Source organism: Pseudoliparis swirei, chromosome 14, assembly GCF_029220125.1.
Source record: "Pseudoliparis swirei isolate HS2019 ecotype Mariana Trench chromosome 14, NWPU_hadal_v1, whole genome shotgun sequence".
Taxonomy (NCBI): Eukaryota; Metazoa; Chordata; class Actinopteri; order Perciformes; family Liparidae; genus Pseudoliparis; species Pseudoliparis swirei.
This window is the reverse complement of record NC_079401.1, coordinates 4040929-4057105: the sequence shown is the minus strand read 5'-3', so window position 1 is coordinate 4057105 and position 16177 is coordinate 4040929. Positions and strand designations below refer to the sequence as shown.

Here is a 16177-nt window from a genome sequence, read left to right as displayed (position 1 = left end):
CGCGCAGAGCACACGGAAAGCCACTGGGGAAATATATATACGTGTGGTTTTACTCCAGGCATGTACAAAAAAAAGCTTTTGTTCGAGAGAGCAAATAAAGGTGAATAACCACCTTCGTATCTGAGCTGCGGGTCTTTGTCTACGGATCAGGAGACAAACAGGCCGCACCTGTGCAGTCACGACAACGCATCACAGGTGTGCTTTTCCCGAGGAGTCCGACTGAGATGAAGGAAATGCTTTTTTGAAAAGGTTCTGCGACTGCATTTTTGTAAATTAAATGTAACCTTTAAATGAGGTGAAATACGTTTTCTCCACCCATTCCTGTAACCTTTAAATATGTACGGGTGTGGCTTCATAGAAACATTTTGCATCCCTCCATGGAGCATTCTATGCCCCATTTTTAACAATAAATGATAGCGAAGCTCGACTTAAATAAACTATGATGCCTTGAATTAACTTTGTTTTGGTTCCTGTGTTTACACTAGGTATTGGTTTACAATTGAAAATAAGTTATCTCTAGACCAATTGATTTAATATTCATCCCAGCTATTTTACTTTTGATCTGAAACAGCCCCAGAATATTACCAAAATAATATCACAATTACACCAGAGAAATACCATCATAACGGCAGTATAATACCAGCGGCAATGCAATCGGTTTGCAAATGTTTCTTCAATGAAAAGCAAACGCACTTCTTTACTTTCTTTTGCATTTATTCTAAAGGGAAGATATATAATACAATAAATACTGCAGAAACAACATTGGCAAAGACATCTTAAGGTGACATCAACATTCAAGAAAACATGACAATGCACACGGGAAAGACGACAGATTAAAAACCAGACGGCCAGAGCTGACGGCACAGCGCGGGGCGTTTAAACATAAATCGGGGAAGTTACATTAAAAGTGCATCAATATATTTTGATATTCAAACAGTTCCTGTTGGAGGTTAAAAAAAAGAAAAAACATTTACATTATAAACACCGTTTCTCATTTTCAAATTGACACACATTTGTTTTTTACATCAGATCCTCCGATTCGAGCGACGGCCCGGTCACACCAGAGTGGACGCACCAGAGTTCATTTTCCTCCTTTTCATTATTTATTAATCTGCAGATAATTTCCCCGATTCGTCGTTCAGTCTGCGAAACGTTAAAAAACAATGAAAAACGAGACTTAAACAATCGACGGATCCAAAGGGTTTGCTCGGGGTGACGAGGCGTCCGTGAGCAGAGCGCTCTGGTTCGACTGCACGAGCTTCAGCGCCGACACTCCCTCCCTGGAGATGACTCATCGCTGTCAGCCTGCAGGACGAATTCACACAATTACACACATCTTCACTTGGACTAAAGCGTTCGGACCAATTAAGGGTCCGTTAAAGGTATTTAAAACATGTAATGACAGGTATTTGCGGTTTCCCAACTTCAAAAAGCGAGTCGCTAATTGACACCGCGTAACGGTTAGAAGAAACCGTCGGACAAATCCCGGAGGCCGAGCCACAGCTCTGAGTCACTTTGCTCGCGGCTACCGAGTGGCGTCCACGAGCCTGTGGGCTGGGGGCGCCGCTCAGGTGATCCGTCTTTGTGGATCTGCGGCTGTCGGCGGGACACTCGCGGAGCGACGGTCCGACTGCCACCAACGTGAGCTTGTTGACTCGAGAATCGCTGAAACTCAACAGGCTGAAACAAAACAATGACGCGGTTGCACACCGATGACTTCACATTATACCAACGACATGACGAGACACACACACACACACGGCGTGAGGTTTCCTTGGTGCAGCACTCTTCTAGTGTCTAACAGTTACAGGAACGATGGGGGGGGGCATGAGAGTGAATCGGGTCCAAACTTAGTCCTCTGAGCAAAAGGTCTTTGATCTGCCCCCCCCCCAATCAACGCCTTTGGCTCTCCTTCCTTCAAACGATCACATGCTCTTAAACTCTTTCTTCTCCTAATGACATCACTCCTGCTGCTCGTTTCCTGTCCGCGTGGAAAGACTCGACTGCGTCCGCCTTCCCCGGAGGAAGCGGGTCACTTCCCGAGCAGGTAGCGTCGCTGACGGACAGCTTCCTCGTCTGGCAGGGTGGGGGGGTGGGGGGCACGTGGGTGGGGGATGCTGCTACGCGGTGCAGAGTATTCCAGCAACATGGACATGAATTGAAGCTGATAAAAACCCCTTCTGGACACACGGGGGGGGGGGGGGTCTTTAGCATGCAGGAAAGAGCGTCGATCCACGGCTTCCTGCTCGCACGGCGCCCCGCCCTCATTCTCAGTCCGATCCCCGTAAGTCTGACCGGTCACATGATCGAGCAACTTTTGGCTTTGTCCTTCCGCAGGTCCGAGGCCACGGGCGCCAGGTCGGGCCGGCTGGGCATGTGTGAGATCCTCTTGTTGCCGCGGGTGGTCTTGCTGCGCTTGACCTGCTTGCTGCTCTTGTTGATGCAGGCCAGCGTGGCCACGTGGAAGATGTCCCGCACGCTGTTCTCCGACTGCTGGGACGAGCACTCGATGTAGGGCGCCGAGATCTGCTTGGCCATGCTGGAACCCTGCGGACGGAGAGGGTCAAACGGGGTCAAACTTGCAGGTCAGGTTAATGAATGCCGACGGGATTAAGTGGAGCAGCTCCGGGAAAGTGCGTCACGTACGACTCTGCCTACCTGGTCGTAAGACACCGGCGTCTGCCTGTGGTTGGAAAGCTCCACCAGCGTGTTCAGGTCGGTGCGCAGGTCCGACTTGCAGCCGACAAGCAGCATCTTGGTGTTGGGACAAAACTCGTGGATCTCCCCTTTCCACTGAGGAGGAAGACAAACGCTGGCATCATGTAACATTCAGAGGGGAAACCATGTTTACTGCTGCTCTGTTTCCCACTGCAATAAAGTGGTTTCCCAGAATTACCCGATCCAACAGCCCACGACTTCCCTCCCTTCCCCCGGCCTCGTCACCCGTTCCTTTTAGAGCAAAGGTTGAAGCTGCCACTTCCTGGAGCCGCTCGCGCTCTAAACCCTGGAAGTGAACTACAAATAATCCCCACGTCTCCTCCCGGAGAACAATAAATGCTCTGTGATTAATGGCCTTTCTCCAGGGGCTCTAATGCGCCTAGATTGTCCGAGGCGCGACTGAGGAAACAAAAACCCATAAAGCAGGAAGTTCCTTCCAAAAGAAGAGCACATGCCAGCTGTCGCTAACACAACCGTTTCACATTCTTTGGCAAATGTTTTTCTGAGAGACAGATGACTGACACAAACACACACACCAGCGCTGAGTCAGTCAAGAGAAAAGTATGCTTTAGGTAGTGGCTACCTTGTGCTTGTGTATTCTCATGATACCACGGTGTTGTCTGGTCATTCTGGTGTGCGTTTTACGTTAATTGTAACAATTTGGTCGCCTAGAAAACGTCTTGTTCCGTTGAGATGAAACACAGGCCTAATATTCGACTGGAACTTCTCCTATTTGTTCGGGCCAAATCTTTCAGGAGAGGACGAATGGCTTCGGAGAAACGTCTTTAAACTAAACCCTCGTGTCCGGAGCGCCCGTACCTTTTTCAGGACGCTGTCGAGTGTTTCGGGGCGGCTGATGTCGAAACAGATGAGGACGGCGTCCGAGTCCGGGTAGGAGAGAGGCCTCACATTGTCGTAGTACGGAGATCCTGAAACACAAGGAAATAAAGAAGGTGAAGAAGTATTCACGCATTATGGCGTCTCTCTGACCAACACTCCTGATGATAGGAGGAACTTTTCTCCCAGAGAGTCCTACAAGTCTTCACTGAAAAGGAAATACCTGCATTGAAGTGAGGGGCAGTGACCACATCTACAGACAAACCGCCAACAAATTTTTCGTAATCACGCCCAACTGATTGCTTTTAAACCGCAGAGCATTTCTTTGGCAGCTCTTCTCCTACGGCGTGACCGCAGCTCAGCCATAAGCCATAGCAACGGGGCGAGAGAAAAACAAACAAACAACGCCGCATCAGTCGGAAAAATGTGCCGACTGCGGCGAGATCACGTGTGGAAGAAACGGGAGAACTTCAGAGCGCGGAAGCGACTCCCACGCTCGGAAAAAACGAAAACATGTGCGAGGGAGACGACGCCCATCTCTCCAGCGGACCGAGACGTCTCCGGGGAGAAAGGGGGAGGTGAAGGTGAAGTCGAGAGCACGTGACGAGCCAGAGCTGACCACACACGCACAAAGTCGGCTGGCGAGAATCCGGGGAATTTTGTTTTTGGTAACCGAAGGTTCCCCTGGGAGGTCTTTTCTAAACACTGCCGTGGGGGAAAGTCAGGAATGCACCGACACACACACACACACACACACTCAGGGATCTCGTGTTCCTAACATAAACGGTCCGGATGGGAGACGACCCCGTGTATACAATCCGCGCTTCCTTCCAGGCCTCGCACAACAAAGCGTGACGCTGGCCGGTGTGTGCACAATAAATGAGCCGCTGCTGCACAAAGAAATCTCATCCAGATCTACGTCCACAATCATACATTATGATACATGGCCAGTGTTTGAGTCAGGGGAGGAGAGAGGGGAGGGGGGGAGGGGCTGATGAGGTCACTAGCTCCGTCAAACGGGAATAATAAACACTGTCGAAACTGTACCGAGTGCCACAACGTATTTAAATGGTTTATGAATTTTACTTAGACACAACCTCTTTGTTTGAGACACACTTTAACATTAACTCACGTTTATTTGTAACAACGGGGGGGCGTTTGATTAAAGGAAAGACGTAACGCTGAGACATTGTATGTTTTGGCTAAACACGTGAGTTTCCAGTCTCACTTTCCTAAATGTTGATACGCACCAAGGATGCAGAGAACATCTGCGTCTCGGAGGCTTTTACCACTTTAAAAAAACTGAGAGTCAGTGTAAAAGCAATTGTGACGTCTTGATCTGAACATGATGCCCGAGGATCCTTCGTGGAGCCGTCCGATAGGCGACGCCACCGAATAAACCAAAAGGCCCGAGGCACAGGAAGTGCAAGGCGGGGAGGCACGTGGGATCCCCCCCCCCCCCGCCTTCACGGCTGTCTCACAATCAATCATGACCGCATTGCATTGTTTGAAGGTTTTTCCTTCTTTCTTTTTTTTCCCAGCCGTGACGGCCTGGAACCAATCACTGGAAAAATAAAGACCCAGCGACTGAGTGGGTTGCCATTTTACGATGAATTGATTCATTCGAACGATCCAATCGAGGGGCCACACGCATCAGAGCGGCTGGGTGAAGTGTGTGTGTGTGTGTGTGTGTTTTCAAGGCTTCTCTGCACACATCCCTAGAATTACCTGAAGACGTATGTATTTATAGCTGCACATTTAAGCCACGCAACTCAAACGGAGCATCAGAATTTGCATGCGGCCGCAGATCGGTTAATGGTTTTAATTTGAGACGTGAGCGTTTTAATTGGAGACGCTCTCTTCCTCGATTGTCGTTTAGAGGGTAAATACGCTGAGGTCATCTTCCTGCCAAGCGGAAAGATAAGAGGACATCCCATCGTGAGCACACACACACACACACACAAGACCTGGTGACCGTCATCTAATTAGCCCCCGTCATTGTTCTCCCACAGGATCTCTAAATCTGTACGAAGACACACCCCGTCCTCCCCGTCATTTCATTAAACACACTCTTCCGCCCTCTCGCCTGCTATTAAATATATTCCATTGTGTCTTGCTCACAGCAGATGCGCGTCGGCGTGAGAGGATTCAGTGTACAGTGAGACAATAACCACTGATGAAAAACTAAATTACTTTCCATGACCACGCAGAACCCTTTCCGAAATGTGAAGGAAAATAAAACCCTGTTCTTCCTTCCTGTTGTGACCAGTTCCTCAACAACTGGGATGAAAAGACCCACTTATTACACATGAAGCGACTGGGAAAATGCATTCTGCTCCACTCGCTTAATTTTGACTCAATATTCAAATTCACCCAACCACCAAATAATCTGATGTTTCCCTGATGATGCCCGTCGGGAATCCGGTTCTAAAAAAAAAATCCTCGAGACGTTCCAGGCGTCCCACTTTCTGTTGGACGCCCTCACGCGGGTCGCGGAGATGGAAATGTGCTTTTATCGCACGCGAAACACACAGTCCTGAGGCAAGCCGGCTGCGATCCGACAGTCTGGAGGTACGGCCTGGCAACAGGTCTGCAGGCCCGCTGATTTACTGCATAGCAAACATAGCTGAAGGGGGTGTGTGCGAGTGTGTGTGTGTGTGGAGACATTAACGCCTTCAGGGACACCTGTGGAAACAACAAAACAGCGACGGGCCCGGCCGGCCATCCCCCCACACGATTACCGAGCTTCACTGCGTGACCGCTCGCCAGAGAAGAAGACAAAGAGTAACCCTGACCGGCATCAGCTGTTGTTGCTGTGGTTACCAATATATCTGCTGCTGCACAACGCCGTGTGAATAACTTGTAACGGGGTCCAATTGCTTCTATGTACACTGTGATATATGGTGTGCTACTTTACAATATAATATTAATATAGTACTAGAAGACAGGCTCGGGCGATCGGAGGAATATATCGGCCAAAAGGGATTGGCTGAGTACGTCGGCAATGTTTTTAACGTTATATTCGGCTAATTGAATCGGTCTGCCTCCAAAGAACGAGTAACAGACACTGTGGGAAAAGGCGCACGTAAACCTGGAATGTTTTCCACATGTAACTGTGAATTACGGGTTTATTTCGGGGTTTTACGATAAGTTAACAAGGCACTTAGTCCGGTGAAAGAGACTTGAATACAACTTTTATTTAAAGCGTACATTGATGTATTATTCTGTATATTTATTCTATTGATTTATAAGAGAAATGCACGACGCAACACGAGGTACATATTAGTGATTTGGGATCAGGGAATAATCGGAAATGTAGCTCAAGATAACAGTTAGTCCAAAAACCATCACATTCATAACGTATAGGTGTTATATACGTGAATAAGTTCCAGAGGTGCTGTTAATGAAAGTTGAGGTCACAACAACAACAACAACAACGTGTGAATCAATTAGTAATCCACATTACAGCAACTCCAAAAACACGGTGGACTCAAACAGGAATGGTAGGACTGAGAGGGCGAGGTGTTCGGTGTCAAGACCGGACACGATATTTTAATGTCGGGCGTAGCGTCACACAGATAATCCTTCCAACAGGAAGTCTATTCATCTCTCCCAGAGTTCACTGTCGGGAAGTTGATCCACTGCGCGGCCGCCGTCGGCTCGAGGCTCTCTCTCTCTCTCTCTCTCGCCGGTCGGCAAATTCCTGTGTGATTCAATTTCCCCCCCTGGAAACGAGGTAGGACTTCACGGCCCACGCCGCTTCTCTTTTCACCGAGGATCTAACCCGGCCGGGTACAATGGGGGTCTTTGTAGGCGAGGAAGGAGAAACCTTGAGTCTGAGGAATGCGGCTCCAATTCGCTGAGCCCAGAAATGTGATCCAACGCAACAATGGCCGCCGACAGAGAGAGCGGAGGGGCACGGTTAGCAGAGGAGCGTAGTGAACGCAGGAAGTCCTCCCGTTCAGCCGTTCAGCATTACAAGGAACGCCGCGGAGGAAGCTACGCGAGGAAACGGCAAACCTGGGCTCCGCTATCGTTAAATATCGAAATAAATAAATAAACTGCGTTTCAAAGTGGGTCGTCTTTGAATCTGCGGATTCGGCATCTGCTCAAATGAGCCACGAAGCAAAACACAAGTTCCCCTCAAGGTTCCCCAGGATAAATATGACCAAATGAGATCCACGGGGTCTACCACGTGGATCTCTTTGGGAGTCCGGGATGTGAAAATGCAGAGAGTTGGTGTGTTTTCCCGATGTGATTTTTTTATTGAAGCGTTCACTCGTCCCGGCTCTGGCAGATTGCCTTCAGGGAAGTCGGAACAAACGCCTCACACCGATGTCTGAAGCTGTATTTCACGAGTGTCGAAGCGGATTAAACCAATTCTGGGATTAGCGCTGAAACATTGAGCCGATTGACAGAATACAGCATTTTTTCTCTGTGAGCTTCAGTTTTGATAAACCCACTGAACACAGTTGAGAAACATTGAGCAGCTAGAAAGACAGATATATATCCACAGTTGGTGGAAACCAAACCTGAGCAAATACTGGACTTTAATCCATCACATGGCCAGAACCATGACCCGAAACAAATGCCCATGTTGCCTGGTGTCTGCTGTGTGGAAGCAGATCACCAGCTAAGAGTGCGTCAGCGTTGTTGTGCTGCAAAATGAAACGTACGCTGGTTTAAGAATCAATCAATTGTACAATAAAAAAGTATATGGATTTGTTGATTATTATATTTGGCTGTGAATACAATGTTCTAAAGACATCACCTTGGGTTTTGACCGACGTTGCAGGTTTTGAGATGGATTTTGATGAGGAGAGGCCTCAGACGGGGCTGCTCTGTTTACCTTCCTCGTCCTCCCATCTTCCTGTTTACCTCTCACGCACAACACCTTCGCTGCACATTTAGACATGTGGGCAGACAGCGTTAACCACTTCCTCTGGTGGTGAGAGACGTGCGAAGCATCAAAGGGCCCCAGACGGGGCCCCGCCATGAGGCCTGGGACGCAAAGCTAGCTCCGACAAGCCGGGTGGGGGAAGGTGGAAGGCAATACGACAGGCAGGCATTTAACTTAATGACCTGAATTACTACCATCACCCTCCCTTTTTAAAACACACACGGCAGCCATCTCATTAGGTCACTCGTCACAGGAGAACAAAGACCACCACGCTGTGTGTTTGAGAGGGAGGGGGATGGATTGTTGGTCTTCATCTATGCGTCCTGGTCTTTGTCTCAGTGCATGCTGGGGTCACACACATACACACACACACACACCTCCCCGGCACACCTCAGGAGATAAGGGATCGATTGGATTGGCCACGGCCGATGGGTTGTCTCTACAAAGGGGACCAGTCAAGCCAAAGGCCATATCAATCAGTCTCTGGGTGTGTGTGTGTGCATACTGGGTGGGGGTGAGGATTAAAGGGTGTGTGTATGGGGGTGGGGGGGTTTGGCTCCATCTCAGACCCACTGATCTAATAGGCACCCACCCCTCCCTCTGTGTTTTATGAAGCGGAGAGGAAAAAAATGGCTCCAGGCGGACGGCCAACACAGCGCAATAAAATAAAATTCTCACCCTGGCCGACTTTCATTTCTTCTTACACACACACACACACACACACACACACACGTAGGTGCCAAGGAATTTGAAACCCGACCTCCTTGCTTTTGCTCGCTTGGAAATTAGAGTGACTTACACGGGAGAAAACATCGAACTTCATGACGCTTTTGGGCAAAAACCGGTTAAAGTCGATTCCGCGGGTTTCCTTCGCTTTCACACAGATCTTCAAAAGTTTCGACAAAGTTGCTCAGGAATTCCAAACCAGAGACCGGCAACAGCTGGCTGTGTGCTTCACCCTGCCCATCACACACACCACATGCTCACACACACGCAACATACGCAGCGCTCACACCTGACTGCTGAGCTATTCACTGCCCGGGCATTGATGGATGGGAAAGAGGGTTTGTTTACGCACACACACACATATCTAAGCACACACAGGGGGGTCTGGGGGGGACAACGCAGCAGCTGGTTCGGACCCCAAACACAAAGTCCAACCAACAAGCGATAAAAGCTGTGGACAAGCGTTGCACAACAAAACTTTCCACTCTAAAAAAAAAAAACCGCAGTGGGAAGAATTTCAGAAGTGTGTTCTCCAGATGTACGAATATGTGCGCTCCGCTCGGCCTGTCATTATCTTTCCTCTCTTGCTTCGGCTTTTCCTCAGCCAGGAAGAAATCATAAATCTAATCTAGCACTTTGATGCATTTCACACACAGAACACACTGTGTGTGTGGGGGGGGGGGGGGTCTGGTTTGTGGGACCAGCAACTCTTGACTATGGGTGGAGGATTAACCCAGCTTTTATGATTAAAATCAGTCAAAAATGTATTTCGTTATTCAAAACTGAAAGCTTGGCCCCCTTAAATTTCACGATTGAGAATTTTTCAGGGAAAATTCGTCAATGTCAATTTGTGAAGACATGGCCAAACAGATTAAATGCGACCCTCACCCCTCACCCCTCCAAACAGGAGAGCATGTCCACGGGGGTCACACGGGAATTGTGCAAGGATCTGCATGTTTGGACATGTCCGGACATTGCACCAGAATTGATTTGCAATGAGCATGAAGTACACAGGAGAGGCGATGGGAAGGAAGGAAGGAAGGAGGAAAGGAAGATCATAATTACCTGAGGTGTCCCACAAACTGAGCTCAATCCTCTGCGTGTCGATTTCAAAACTGGCTGTGTAGTTTTCGAACACCGTGGGGACATAGCTCTGCAGGGAACAGACAATAAAAAGCATAAACTTTCTGATGGAAATGAGGAACAATTATTATACAGTTACAATATCAAGTCCAAACACTCAACTAGTAGCGTCAGGCTACAGCACCTATAGGAACCGTTACAGCAGCAGTAATACACACATTATACACGCATCCTGTAAGCTAGGTGTAACATGTAGTGCGTGACCACATCCGCTCCCACACCGAGCACGAGGCGTTCACACCGGCAGGTGAAGAAGCGTCTCGGTATCGGTCCGCGGGCCTCTGGGGTCTCTCACCTCGGGGAAACAGTCCTTGGCGAACACGTGAAGCAGGGCGGTCTTCCCGCACTGGCTGTCTCCCACCACCACGATCTTACACTTCACACTCTGGCTGGGCTCCATGCCGGATTTCAGAGATAGTTTCTGACACGAGCGTCCCTCCTTCATCGATTTCAGAAACGGAATTAAGTGTAAAAAGTCCAATCCTGCGCGCGCGTATGTGTGCGTGTGAATCGTCGCTAAACAACAGGCGCGTCTCCCGTCTTCCGTCCGCCTCCTCCGGTGTCTCCGTTTGCTCTGTGCTGGTGGAAAGACATTCGCCTGTTTTTATATCGTCGCAGGGAGCCAATGGCAGCGACTCTCCTCCTGTCAGGACGAAGCTCGTCCCTCTCGCGCGCCCTATGCGCGAGCCACACGCACACACACACACACACACACACACACGTGCAGCTGCCCGGAGGACCTTCCCTCCATCATGGCGCCCCCGCTCGGCGACAACAACTTTTACACGAAATACGTTAAATAATAATTAACGGTGTAATATCCGGGAGAGAACTTAGTGTCTTAGTGTTGACACGATTACAATAAAAGACACTCATTTTAAAACACCATATTGACGAACATAGAAGTTTTCCTTTGCCATTTCATTTCCAGAAGTCACCGTAAATAAAACAGAAATTAGCTCTTACGAGTGTAAATTAATTAGATGACATTCATATATACATGTGGACATTAAAGTTTCTTATCAGGCACATATAGCGGAAGCTAACATCTAGCATTAGCATCGTATTACAATACATTTTACGAAGGTAATTACAAATAAAGTCACTAAGCGTGTAGTCAAAGCCCGGATTAAACACAAAGTACCTTGTTCCCGTTCCAGCTCGGTGATTAGCCATTCATAAAGTGATTTATGTACTTAATAAAAATACTTATGAACACCGTACCCTTCACCGTCAACGAACGTACTTTTTTGCGATGTCATTTTACGAGATGTACATCTACTTCCGGTCTCGCCGGAACAGCTTCAAAATAAAAGGATCCAAAACATACAAATGCACTTACAAAATAAAGGCTTGCGGGAAATAGTCACCATATTGACAGAAACGTGTCATTTACACCACATCCTGTTTCCACAACGTGACCGGAAGTCAACTAACTCAGAACACTGCGAGCTTGTTTTCTTTGAGCCAAACTCGCGAACAACAATTAGCATTCAGTTGAAGGAAGATTACTCAAGATTAAACCATGATTTATTAATATACCTTTCTTAAAAACAATTGTGATATAATTGTTTGTTGTTTGTTTTGAGGCACCAAATAAAAGTCAAAGTAGCTTAATATTCAACATAAACATTTAAATGGCATTTTACTACTGTAAATATTTAATTAAAAGAATGGAGTTAGAAATGTGTATATTTTCTAATTGCATGTCATGTCAAGCTAGTTAACTTCGTATCTCTTCCTTTAAAATCTCCTCTAATGGTCCTGATGTATTTTAAAGTACAACATGTGTTGCACTGGGAGGAATTATTCATTCATAAATATACACTCTGAGGATTATGCTGATTGTGGCAGTTTCAATAATAATAATAAACTGCTTTAATATAACAAAAGGCTCCCATGACTCCCAGTTATCCCACAGGTGACGCAGCGACACGCTTTATTATCGACATTCTTCTTTACACCCGCTTCACTCCATTCCTACGACGAATGAGCCCCCGGCTCCGAGTCAACTGAACATATTGATTGGAGTTTTTTTTCTTTCTGTTGGAGCAATCGTAATTGGGAATAACAATAAACCCAGTGAACTCAGTTTCTTATTTCCTTGTGCGCAGCTTTCCCCTCATTATGGGTGAATAATACACATACTTATTGTGACACACACACAACCGGGGGAAACATATTATGTTTTCTTTTTATGAGAAGACACAGAGGGGGAAAAAAAGAATAACATTAAAAATCTGATTTCCCTTCAGACTCGATATTCACTTTTTCTATCTTTCTCCAGAGTGTGACCAGACACCCTTCTGCTCTCTAGGCCTCGTCACTCAGCCTTCACCCTTTGGGCTTCTTCTCTTTCTTTTTTTAAACAAAAACACAGCAGCGTTCTGCATCAGTTGTCCCCTCTGTGACGGAGTGATTGGACTCTCTGTGTTGCTGGCAGCGTTTTCTCTTTACAGCGAGACAGCTCCACCCTGCAGGCTGTGTGGTGGGAGTCCCGTCTGTTGTGTGGGAGCTCTCTGCCTCCAGGACACAACGCTGCCAGGAGAAAAGGGACCGGGCAGGGGGGCGAGGGGGGGATTCATCCTACTATAGCTCTGCTATTTGGCTGCCATGCCTGTGCCATATGCATTTGACCTCATTCCAATTCTGTCTGAATCCGAAGATTATGGGGATTTTACCTGCATGGGTTGCAAAACAGCTCGTTTTTTGTGTACTTAGTGATATATATATAGATATAGAAGATAAAATAAACATGTTCCCCAGCTAAACCGTTATTCTTCCTCTGATATATTTCTCTATGTTCAAATAAATGCAGCTTGCTGCGAGATTGAAAGGGCCACAGGAGAGGACACTGTGAACAAAACCACATTAGCTGAGGTGTTTGCACACTGTGCCCTCGTGCCCTTCTCTACGATTTGTTCCCCCAGTTTCCAGACTGCCTGTGAGTGTGTCTGTGTGTGTGTGTGTGTGTGTGTGTGTGTGTGTGTGTGTATCTGTGTGTGTGCTGCATTCTGTTATAGCCCGCAGCATTTGCCAATCTCACTTGGGTGCAGCCACACATTTGGACCAAAGTGAGACTGTGAATCTTAAAGGGCAATTCCACCCATTTATAATATATAAGATATCATCAATCTGTCATGTATTTAGGAGTTGTTGTTGTCTTTTGGTCTTTTTTTTAGTTTCCTTAACCTTTTCATGTCTAATATTTCACCAAATCTCTTGCAGCAAAGGTATAAGCTTACCGGAGCATGAGAAACGAGTCTGGTAGAAAACAGCTATAATATTTATCATCATCATTCGGTTGTGTACGGAGGTCTATTGAGTCTCACATCAATATAAAAAAAAATTGGTTCCCTGCCCCCTGCATCCACAGCATGATTGATGCTGGAGTGAGACAGCAAAGTGGACCCGCAGCGCAGCCGACATTAAAGTAGGTCTTTGTGTGAATGGAATTGGCAGACAAGTGCCACTGCCCGAATACTGTACACGGCTCCCAGAATAGAAACGAGGGTACGACCTGTTCCTGGTCACATGCTGCTGTTCAACATCATAAACATCTTGTCAGTTTCCACTTTACACTGGATACCCCCAATCTGAGCTAATTTTCCTCCAGATTTATTTATCTATAGGAATTAACTTGAAAAAATCAGAGCAGATTCAGAGATGATCTTGAGGAATCCTTGACTGAGAACGTCAATAAGCTCAAATACCGCATCTCTCCTCTGGGAACACTTCCACCACGCCTGTGGCCGATGCCCGGCACATACAGAGCCGTGCAGCGATGCCCTTGGGAAGAGAGGGATTTGTAGTTCCTCTGTGGATGTACGTAACAACAGCGGACCACACGTAATGTGAGTCCTTGACTGAACAATTTGAATCCAATTTGAAAATCACAAAATAATGGTGGGCCGTGCATTTGAATGAATACACTGGAATTAATCAAATTTAAAGCACACAAACTGCAAGAGACGAATACCGGATGACCTTGACGTGTATTCCCGCGATGCTTTATTACACAACTGGGTCAGCACACGTCTACCTCGCAGTATTTCTAAAGCAGTCCAATGTGTTGGCAGCGTGTATGTTGGGAAACAATCCGGGAAATCTGCCACGGATATTTTAAAAGCTATAAATAATCGAAATTATTCATACGGAAAGCACCTCAAAGCAGCAACACTGTAGTTTCCATATGATGGACTCACAGGCCGGAGTGTTTCTCATTGTTATGTGTGGCATCCAGCATCGTTCGGGTCTGAGTCACGCAAGGAAAAGCTTCTCACCGAAACGAGAGGGATTTGTCAAGTTGTTGCAATGCTTTCCAGAAGTTGAGCAAATCACCGTGCGGTTAGCATTTAAAAAGGACGATTAAAAAAACAGTTTATCCACGCAGGTCACAACATGACGAGGAATGAGTAACGAGCAGTGCAGTTGGAAGTGAGTCTTGAGTGGCGTGGCGTTGGCCGGCGGGCCAGCAGTGCTGGAGTTGTTGCGGGGAGTCGAGGTCACTGGGCCGCTCTCCCGGCCCGCCGGTGATCTCTGTCGACGTGCATTCGATCAGCGGAGCGCTGACATTTACCGCCGGGGCCAACGGCACACACTTACTTTGTTTTTCGGTTTGAGGGGTTTCCTTCGCCGGTGAGTCACCGCGACTGGGAAATGAAGGGCAGAGTCAAAACAGTTCAGGGGAGTAATAACGGTGGACGTCACCTTTGTTCTTTATTAAAAAAACAAATGCAAGCGCCATGCTGGAGGTGGAGATTATTTTGATTTGATGGATTTCTGTTGATTGAAACTTAATTTTTCTTTCTTTTTTTAATCAATGCAGAGGTCATACGTGTCGGTGGGTATTGACCTTTTTTTTCTTGGGTCTTGGCCTTGCTGCCAAAAAAGAAGGAAGTGATTAACATTCAGATAATTTACAGATACAGTATTCCATAACATATATATATATATATATATATATATATGTAATCGTTTCTGGGTAACTGTCAATACTGTCCAATAAATTACAGCCATTGCTTTTGTGTTAAAAGACTTGAATATATAATAATATATAATAAACACACTGTTCAATAACTCTGTGAACTTATGCTGTTGTAGTTTTTGGTTTTGGAAGTCTCACTATAGAAACTGTTGTGATATCACTGTTGTTTCTGACGAGCTGTTGCTAGATTGTCCCTGTTGCGTAATCACTTAAAATAGAGCATATCGTCTTCGCTATATTGTGAAATCACTTTAGTGATCACAGTATTGGACATCACTCTGTCTGTTAGTATTTTATTATGATCCGGTATGATATGAATTGAATATTGATTGAAACATCACGCTGAATACAACTGGGAAGATTTCCAAAATTGCTTTTAGTTAAATGTCTTGAGAAAAAATGTCCTCCTGTTTCCAGAAACCCTCTGAGTTAATTATTTTATTTCCGTCTTGGCACGAAAAAGTTCAATGTTCTCGTGTAAACTCTACTAAGGATGGTTTATTATATTTTAATCTCCAGTACTAGTCATTATGAGGAACACTTATGTGGGGTCAGTCTGCCCTGACCTTTCAACCAAATAATGAATCATCTGTCACTCACCATAAAAGAATGTGAGCATGGAGGACCAGAGCCAAGAAGTCTCATCATCCAACAGGTAAGAAGTATCACATCCTGGCTTTTAGAGTACATAACACAATGGTAACCGACTGGAACCACTAATGAATACTAATACGCATCGGCTCTTTATCCTTCCCCCTCTTCCCCTGGCTTACTAACACATAACATTTGGTTTTAATAAACCATTAGCTTTATACCCTCCGCTGGATGTACTGTAGGGCAGGGAGGGCACACACACACACACACAC

The 16177-nt window shown here is 46.6% G+C and overlaps 1 protein-coding gene across 2 annotated transcripts; it reads right to left on the bottom strand.

Moving 5' to 3' along the window:
- Nucleotides 1–1823: 1823 nt before the first annotated feature.
- On the bottom strand, nt 1824–11557 carry rnd3a (Rho family GTPase 3a). 2 transcript variants are annotated; one of them, XM_056430946.1, is made up of 6 exons: nt 11469–11557; nt 10620–10898; nt 10247–10334; nt 3538–3647; nt 2659–2793; nt 1824–2547 (listed from the first exon to the last, which is right to left on the bottom strand). In XM_056430946.1, the coding sequence occupies exons 2-6, from the start codon at nt 10767–10769 to the stop codon at nt 2299–2301; spliced, it is 732 nt and encodes a 243-aa protein (XP_056286921.1). In that variant the 5' UTR covers nt 10770–10898; nt 11469–11557; the 3' UTR covers nt 1824–2298. The 2 variants fall into 2 exon arrangements, with proteins under 2 accessions (XP_056286921.1, XP_056286922.1); XM_056430947.1 differs by having other exon boundaries at nt 10620–10903; nt 11469–11541.
- Nucleotides 11558–16177: the final 4620 nt, after the last annotated feature.

What these genes read in the sequence shown, in the direction of transcription:
- rnd3a (XM_056430946.1), bottom strand. Translation starts at nt 10,769, where the DNA reads ATGAAGGAGGGACGCTCGTGTCAGAAACTATCTCTGAAATCCGGCATG. An exon ending in CAGTTTGTGGGACACCTCAG is followed by an intron (nt 3,648 to 10,246) that starts GTAATTATGATC and finishes CTTGTGTTTCAG; the next exon opens with GATCTCCGTACTACGACAAT. An exon ending in CGCCGGTGTCTTACGACCAG is followed by an intron (nt 2,548 to 2,658) that starts GTAGGCAGAGTC and finishes CTCCGTCCGCAG; the next exon opens with GGTTCCAGCATGGCCAAGCA.